Source organism: Oryza sativa, chromosome 6 (genome assembly GCF_034140825.1).
Source record: "Oryza sativa Japonica Group chromosome 6, ASM3414082v1".
Lineage (NCBI taxonomy): Eukaryota > Viridiplantae > Streptophyta > Magnoliopsida > Poales > Poaceae > Oryza > Oryza sativa.
The window spans coordinates 10,653,470-10,662,815 of record NC_089040.1 but is presented as its reverse complement, the minus strand read 5'-3'; the positions used below and the strand labels follow the sequence as shown (position 1 = coordinate 10,662,815).

The 9,346-nt window shown below is 43.1% G+C and overlaps 1 protein-coding gene and 1 non-coding gene across 3 annotated transcripts; one reads left to right on the top strand and one right to left on the bottom strand.

Moving 5' to 3' along the window:
* Positions 1-246: 246 nt before the first annotated feature.
* On the top strand, positions 247-2,927 carry LOC4340786 (uncharacterized). Of its 2 annotated transcripts, none has more exons than XR_010742238.1 (6): positions 247-535; positions 1,187-1,243; positions 1,363-1,483; positions 1,605-1,789; positions 1,870-1,962; positions 2,057-2,927. It is a non-coding gene; the product is annotated as an uncharacterized protein (transcript). The 2 variants fall into 2 exon arrangements; XR_010742239.1 differs by having other exon boundaries at positions 1,605-1,793; positions 2,057-2,325.
* Positions 2,928-4,851: 1,924 nt separating this feature from the next.
* Positions 4,852-6,491, bottom strand: LOC9266253 (UDP-glycosyltransferase CGT-like). Its single transcript, XM_015786198.3, has one exon. The coding sequence runs from the start codon at positions 6,376-6,378 to the stop codon at positions 4,963-4,965; it is 1,416 nt and encodes a 471-aa protein (XP_015641684.1). The 5' UTR covers positions 6,379-6,491; the 3' UTR covers positions 4,852-4,962.
* Positions 6,492-9,346: the final 2,855 nt, after the last annotated feature.

Below are 9,346 nucleotides of genomic sequence, written 5' to 3'. Positions count from 1 at the left end.
TATATTATGGATATTTGAAAGGTTCATGATATATATAAACAGTGTGTGCAATGTCAATAAGACATCTACACTAATATAAAAAATAGGAGTTACCCTGCTACAATGCTACAATGCTACAGGCCAAATCATCCGGATTAATCTGTACCGTCCATCCGCGCGCAACTTTTTCCTACCGCACGATTTGGCAGACGAGGAATCCATGCGCGAAGACTTCGCTCCTCCTCCACCCGCGGCCACGGAGACCGCGTGCTTCTCTTCCTCGCTCACTCCTCCTCGCGTCCTCGCAGGAGCGACTCCTCGCTGCCGCCGCTCCTCCGCGTCCTCGCCGGAGCCGACGCGGCCGTCCTCCTTCTTCCCCACCGCCGCGGCTGTCCTCCTTGCTCGCTCCTCCTCCGCCCCGCTGCCGGCGCCGCCGCGGCCGTCCTCCTCGCTCGCTCCTCCTCCGCCCCGCTGCCGGCGCTACGCCGCGTCCTCGCCGGAGCCGACTTCGGCCCCTTCTCCGGCGCCGGAACCGACCTCGACCTCGGCCCCTAGAGTACAAGTCCCAAAAATCCTGTGTCTTTCCTTAATCTTTTCTGTACGTGTGGGAATTTTAATCTTCTTCCTTCTTGAGCATTGGCCTGTAGCATTTGGTAGTTGAAAACACGACCTGAAAACAAGTGACCATGATTTTCCTTTTTTGTTGAAGTTAGTGAACAATCGGATAATTACATTGAGGTGATCTTCTTTTGTGAACTTTTGAACAAAATTTTTAACAACGGTTGCTGTAAATTATTTACTATGGAAGCAATTGTATGATGCTGCTGTTGCAAATGAAAACTTGAAAATGTGACTACATTGCAGGGTCATAGAAGCAATTGTGCAGGGTCTGCCAATTGTGCAATTTTTTTGTTTGTCAGCTAGCAATTGGTTGACATGCATATCACGTTTTGTGACTTACTGAAAATGTCTGCCAAACTGCTGCATGTTACATTTTGTGAATTTTTCAATGACTTCGAATGTGGCTCAAATACATTCTGCCTTTGATTCCACTTTAATTCCCCTATCGATGTCAACAGCATATGACCATGTCAACAATCTCCACTGGTTGAATTATCTGCAGGAAATGTACTTGAATTATATCCAGGAACTAACTAATAATTCACAGCTGTTATAATTTGCAGCACGTGTGTTTGATTTGATGCAGGTGATCGTCAATAGGTCCAGTGGGCTGGAGCTACCAATTCATCTAGGTCTTGCCCTGGTAAATATTTGCATTCCATTTTGGAGCTGAAAACTTGGTCATCGCCACCGCTCCTTCGCACAGCCAATTTGATAAAGAAATCAATGCGATTGTCCTTTTTTTTGTTTAATCTACCACAGGTAATGCTCCACTTCCAAAATTACCTGACAACTACAACTTCTTGGTGATAGCTGCTGCGTTGAAAGAGTCTGGTCTTGGATCTTCTTGGTTTTGACTTGACCAAAAGCAATGGATAGTCAGGTCATGTATATTACTGTTTCATGTTACACACACTGGTTGTTTCTTTTAAGACTTTCTATCAATTTTACTTGAGTATCCGTTTTGGATTAAACAAACAAATTTTCCTGCTGAATTTCTTCAGGCACATATTCCTTTAGAAGAAACATCTCTGCATGCTTTGCTTTGTTGAGTTGATAAAGTGGGTCAAAACGGGAGTCCTAATGTGCAAGCAGCTGGTCAAGAAGCTGAGGATATCCCATTCCAAAAAAAAAGTGCCTTCTTTGTATGTAATCAAGTCATGCAGACTTAATCTTTGATCAAGCCATGGTCGGTAAGAAATTAATTCGCTATTATATATGCTATTATGAACACTAGCTTGACTTCTATGCCTTGACTCTTCTGGACAGATGACAGATTTTGTTACTATCTGAATTTGTCGTATGAAAACGACAAATTTCATTCTCACAGGCATAATTGTAGACTATCAATACTTTGAAAAGGTAGCTTTGTCCAGAGGTTCGTAGTAGGTATAACATTTTTTTTCTCGAATACGGTAGGCTGATAGCATTTATCTACTCATTTTGGTGATTTCAGTTAGTTGTGACAACATGAGCAGCCGTCAAGAAGAAGAAAGAGCATGAATTCCATGACTAAATCTTGTGGTCTATTTTGTAAATCCATTACCTCAGTAAAACTTTTAGCACCCGATCTGCATATCATAACTGAATATCCACCTATTATTGTGGCCTACCATTTCATTTTCCAATTCTATGCTCTAGAAGTTTGGAACTACTACATGCACAATTTCATTTTTCTTACACTGATTCTGCTGCATGCATTTTCTTATAAAGAGACCTTTTCAATGGCATAAGTTTTCATCTGAATTCTCAATGCATCTTGCTTGATGGATCCATTCAGCATAATCTGATGGTACGAGGCATGCACTTCATAAGTATGATGCAAGTTATGTTAGTTCGGGGTTTGCCGTTAAGATCATAGTTAGGGGGGAAATATTTTCAGTGTTGCTAGCTAGCTCGAGGGAATGGTATGTTTCGAAACAAACAAGCCATCTGTATTTGCAGTTTGATATTCTGGTTTGCCTCTAAAATCTTGGGTACATTCTTAGCAGAAATGCTTTTCATGCGTTTTAAGAAGAGAGCTTCCATATATTTTAGTTATATCTGTATTTGCTGTTCGATATTTTATTTTCGCAAGTTCAGTTCATGTATGGCTTTAAGAAGTTTTGTGGGACAAAATCTCTATGTATACTGTGTTTTTCTGAACAAGGTGAAATAATGTTGCTCCATATGGAGATGGGATATGCCCTGTCTAGCTAAGTTATAAGCTGTGAATTGTAGATTTGTAGAAGCTGTTCCAGAATAGTTTACTCTTGTTTTACAATGTCAAGTCTGGTTTATGAGGTTTGTATCTAATTCAAATTAATGTTTTTTTTTGCGGGGACAAATTAATGTTTTTTTAGCAAACACATATGCTTCAGTTTTATTATCCTTGAGCAACCAAGTTTACAATTGTGTCGTTTTGAGAATGCAATACTGCAAGAGTATTTGACAAGACTTACTTGATTTTCATGGATATGCAGTCAGACACAGGAGTCTAGCACTTTGAGATGTCCTTCTCTAGGAGTGTAAATTGACACTTGACAGTTTTACGTATTTTGTCAACTACTCAAACCAATATCAATTTGTATTGCAGAATATTTGTAAAAAAAACTCAAATTTGCATGTGATTAGTGGTTGATAAAATTTTGCCTTCAGTTTAGTTCCTTTCATGCTTGACACCGTTGATTCTTGTTTAAATTTTTACTTCTCTTCAAACTTTCACCTCTTAAAATGTATTCACTTCAGGAAGCTAACCATCTTGCTGTCTGGATTTTGATATGTATCTGTTCATGTAATCCACAAAAAGACTTGGCCCATAAGGCCACTGCTATTAACATTCTTGCCCCCCACAATAATATGGATATATTTCATAGTTCAAATTGAAGGCTTACACTAAACAATTATAGGCGTATTCGGTGGATGCATGACTCAAGTTCAGTTTGGATGGAATGTACACCCTCTCTTCAAATTCAGCGTGACTGTTTTTGTTCTCAGTATCTAAGCTAAGACGTGCAATGTATTCTGCTCGGTTGTATGAACTGGAGTACCGGCATTTTTTAAAAAAAAAATTAGTTTGCATGGTAATGGAAATGAAGCCTGATTTCATCTCTATCTATGTAGCTTTGTTTCTTACCCACATGGATTCTATGCCCGTTACTATAATACTCCCTCCGTTCCAAAATATAAGCATTTTTAGCTATCCAGATTCATAGCAAAAAATTGTTATATTATTTTGGGACGGAGATAATATGCACTGAAGTGTTTGCTTCTCATTCTCAATCTTGATTTCAAATGATAGTGAATGTTGATTAATTTGTTCTCTAGGAATGGACCATCATTATGATTTTGTGGTGTTATGTTGAAGCAAGTTATAATGTGTACAACGTGCCTTGCACGTGCACGGTTACTAGTCACAATAAAAACTACACTCTACAACCAATGGTTTCTTAAAGTAGGCCATTAATAAATACATCATCTCTCTTCTGTACCAATCATATTTATTCTTCATCTATTATAATGACATTATTCTCTCCCAATGCAAAACTTGATAGTGTCTATTACATAGATTCTCGTGTTGAAGCTGTGTCTTGCATGAGACCCAGTTTCTTCCTCTCTTCACTCTCTCTTAATTAATATAGTGCCACATAAACTAAAAGTCCTACATGACAATGTAGTTAATGCCATAGATACCATTCGGACTGCCCTAAGGGCCTATTTGTTTTTGGAAGAATCCCAACACATAAGAATAGGAAAAGTAAAAGAATAAAAATACATGCACACTTCAATCCATAGGAATTGTCTGAGATGTTTGAGTGGATAAAATTTTTTTCTAAGTTTTCACTCAATAACATGTAGGAAAGGATATTTTTCTTTGATTTTCCTGTAGGTACATTCCTGAAAACCAAATGATACTCATAGTGATTAATCTAAATCCTTTCGTTTTCCTCCAAAACGAATAGCCCTAAGATCATATCCTAGAGAAACAACATTATACTCCTTCCGTTTCAAAATGTCTGACAACGTTGACTTTTTAAGTACATGTTTGACCATTCGTCTTATTTAAAAAATTTAAGTAATTATTTATTTTTTTATATCATTTGATTCATTGTTAAATATACTTTCATGTACACATAGTTTTACATATTTCACAAATTTTTTTGAATTTGACGAATGGTTAAACATGTGCTAAAAAGTCAACGGTGTCAAATATTTTGAAACGGAGGGAGTACTATTTATAGAGATTTAAACTCACTAAAACATATCCACTGATTAAATTTAAAATTCTTCCAAATTTCATATGGCTTCATTTCTTATTCCAATTTAAAATCTGTAACAAGGATTCCATCCGAATTATTTAAATTAGAACCCATGTCTCAGTACTCAATTAGTGCGACATGTTCCCCCTTGGCACAGCCGCGCGAACTCGACCAGACAACGGTGGCTCGATCCACCGCCGGCGACGGCCTTCGCGGCGGCCTTGGCGAGGCTCGCCGCCTTCCTACGCAACGCCTCGTCCGCCATCGCCGCCTTCACCTTCTCCGATATCTCCTCTGCGCCGATCACCCCGGCTTCCCCCTCCCAGCTCCAGGTGTCCGCCCACACGCCGAGCCCGGCGCGCGCCACCACGCCGGAGTTCACCCGCTGGTCGCCGAACCTCGGCAGCGCCAGCACCGGGACGCCGCTCGCCGCCGCCTCCGTCACCGAGTTCCAGCCGCAGTGGCTCACGAACAGCGCCACGGACTCGTGCTTCAGGACCTCTTCCTGATCCACCCATGCCTTGGTGACGAGGCCTCGCTTCTCCACCCGCTTCAAGAACCCCTCGCCGAGCAGCTCGCCGAGCTCGGCGGCGTCGTCCCTGTCCACGACGGTGCTCTTCACCACCCACAGGAACCTGTGGCCGCTGGTCTCCAGCCCGGCGGCGAGCTCCCTGAGCTGCTCCCCTGAGATGGCCTTGCGGCTGCCGAAGCTCACGTACACCACCGACCGCGCCGGCTGCGCGTCGAGCCACTCCATGTAGTTTGCCTGCGGATCTTTTGCCTGGTTGCTCGCCGGGAGAAGTGGCCCCACGGCGAACACCGGCGGGAAGCCGGAGGCGACCTTGCCCTGCTGCAGGGCCGCGACGGCCTCCGGCTCCAAGGCGTCGAACGTGTTGACGAGGATGCCGGCGGCGCTCGTGAGGCTCCGGCCGTTGGCGACGAACTGGCGGGTGAAGAGGTGGTTGGGATCGTGCAGCGCCTGCGGGATGGAGGCCTTGGGGATGCGGTACACGCCGGGGATGTCGACGTCGCCGACGCCGCCGCCGTCGCCAGCGTTGGCGTCGAGGTATGTGGGGAAGTAGGCGCAGAGGGAGAGCATCGCGGCGGAGGCGGTGAAGAGGATGTGGCACGGGAGGCCCTGCTCCTTCGCCACGGGTATGACGACGGATGTCAGCGCGATGTCCGTGGCGAGCGCCGATGCGCCGGCGCCGGTGAGGAGCGGGCCGAGCAGCGGCGCCGACCGCCGCATGGCCTCGAACCGGAGGAAGAACGGGTCGGCGCTGGGGAACTCCGACGCGTCGAACGGCGCGAGCTCGAAGTCGAGCCGCCGCACCGCCGGGAACGCGTCGAACAGCGCGTCGAGGTGCTTCGACTCCGCGGTGGACACCGTGGGGAGCACCGTGACGAGGGAGACGTCGCAGCCGTGGCCGGAGGAGAGCGCCACGGCGAGGCGGCCGAAGGGGACGAGGTGGCCCATGCCGGCGCTCGGGATGAGCACCACATGCGGCCGCCTGCCCGCCGCGTCGCCAGAGCTCGGCATTGCCGGTGGTGGCCTCGGTCGAACACCTGGCGATGTGAAGCGGGAGTAGGTGTGCCGTGTGCGTGCTGCTGCTGCTTGGGTCGTGTAGGTAGCTGCAGCTTAATAAGGTGAGACGTGCAATGCTCACCACACAATACACCAACCAGCCCAGCGGCAACGTCGCGTCGTCGACTGTTCCCTTTTTTTTTAAAAAAAAAATAAAAAAAGAGAGGCAAATACCATCAATAAGGATAATGTACTGCTACTTGCTTCTCTCTCTGTTGTTAATACATATATATATGGAGAAATTTAATAAAATCAGATATAGTGGCACCACATTATGATGGCCTCCCTGCTCTCCCCCACGTTGCAATTGGGAATGGGGCATGCAGTAATCACTGCTAAGTTCATGGAGAATAAAAGAACTCCTCACAAATGGGAACTTAGGCCAGTTTCCAAAGAAAAACTTTTCACCCTGTCACATCGAATGTTTTGCTAAATATGTGATTCGAATTTTGGGCCCACAATATATTTGGATTAGTTTCATTAATAGAACTTGACTATTAGGATTAGTTTTCTAGCATGACTCTAAGTCTTTCCCCACTAGGACTTTTAGATTTCTCATATATATATATATATATATATATATATATATATATATATATATATATATATATATATATATATATATATATATATATATATATATATATATATATATATATATATATATATATATATATATATATATATATATATATATATATATATATATATATATCTCTTGTAAGCCGTATGCGGAGGGAGCGACAACCCAATGTATCCCTTGCGTTTGTATCCAACTCCTCTATAGTGATCATTGCTAGTCGGCACCCGTAGTTTTTTCTCGCAAGTGTTTTCCACGTAAAAATCCGTGTATCCGTTGTGCATCTATTTTTATAACAAGTGGTATCAGAGCATTGGATTCGATCTATTGTCACTTCATTGTTGGGTCCATGGCCATCCATCAGATCGATCTGCTATTCGGCCTCCATCGCCGTATTCGTCCAATCGTCGAGTTCAATCTGTTTGGAGTTATGGATTTGCGGTCCTGCTGCTGTTGCGTTTGGTAGGAGTGTCCAGCATCAGCGCGTTGTCCCGCCGATTCAATCTCGTTCGGCGAGACATAATCCCGTCGGTGTTTATAGGCGCTGCAATAATCGGAGGCTGCGGCAATCTACCGAGGGAAAATCAAGGCAGCAGGGCACCGCCATCTATTGCACATTGAGCAGAAAAAGCAAGGCAGCAGCACGCATCCTGTCCTGAGGAGGATAATTAGGGCAGTCAACCTGCCGTTCATGTGAATTAAATTTCACGTTGCAATTGCTACGTGCACACGCCCTTCGCACCAGGGATTCAAGCCTTGCATAGTTTTGGTTCTGTTCAGGGAATACAAATTCACGTTCAGAATTGCTATATTCACAAGCCAAGTTTACCAGGAAGTTCTGCACGGAGATCAAGATCATACTTCGTTTTATACACCTAGGGTGTTTCGCGTTTCTGCTAGGGTTTGACAAATTGTACCAGCAGATTCAGGATCTTATTCCCAAAGCGAGTTTGAAGTTTGATCTACTGCTTCTAGATTGAGATGTAATATTCTCGTTATATCAAGTGAGGTTGCAAGTTGGCACATCTCCAATCATGGAGGAGGAGCTAATACTGTCGTGCACAAGTTTATCAGTTGCGCATACATATTTCATGACACACAAGCGAAGTCGTCGAGAGGGAGCCGCAAGGTTCCTGTCCAGATCACGTGGAGGTGGTCAAATTTCTGGCGGAATTGCTATGTCCGTTTGCCCAGTATATCAGGAGGTTAATAAGGAGATCTAAATACTTCGTTTTGAGCATAAGAGTTTCGCGTTTCTGCTAGGATTCCAGAAATTAATGCCAAGAGATTCAAGAAATTAATGCCAGAAATTTATTCTCATGGTGAGTTAGAAGTTTGTGCATCAGTTTCACGACTCTACTGGGTTCCACAATGTCATACCTGTAGATTCAAGATTTATTCCCAATGGCGAATTTGAAGTATGGTCTAACTCTTCTGGATCAAGGGTGTTATGGATTATAGTCCAAGTGACTATTTGGCGCACATTGATTTTATCATGATGAGGTTGTTTGGAGATTGAAGATTTTTATGCTACAAGGGAAATTCATATCAAGATGGAGATTGTTAAATACGCGATCTAAATTTTAGGCCCACAATATATTCTGATTAGTTTCCTAATAGAACTTGATTATTAGGATTAGTTTCGTAGTATGACTCTAAGTCTTTCCCCACTAGGACTATAGATTTCTCCTATAAGTCTTTCCCCACTAGGACTCCTAGATTTCTCCTATATATATCCCTTGTAAACCGCACGGGGAGAGTGCGACCGTACAATGTATCCCCTGTATTTGTATCCAACTCCTCTATAGTGATCATTGCTGGTCGGCACCCGTGGTTTTTCCCCACAAGGGTTTTCCACGTAAAATTCGTGTCTCTGTTATGCTTTTATTTTTCATAACATGTTTAGACACATACATAGAGTATTAAATATAGAAAAAAAAACTAATTACACAGATTACGTGTAAGTTGTGAGACGAATCTTTTAAGCCTAATTGCGCCGTGATTTGACAATATGGTGCTACAGTAAACATTTACTAATGACGGATTCATTAGGCTTAATAAATTCGTCTTGCAGTTTACAGGCGAAATTTGTAATTTATTTTGTTATTAGACTACGTTTAATATTTTAAATGTGTGTCCATATATCTGATGTGGTACAGAAACTTTTCACCCTGAACTATACAGAGTTACATACAGAATAACAGTTTTGTGATGACCGGCAGGTACACATGTACATACTAATAACATCCTTTCAATCTTTGATTATTACACACATGAGCAAGCAAGCAACCAACCACAATATACATCTATTATATACTAAAAGTACATTAATCTTTCTACAAA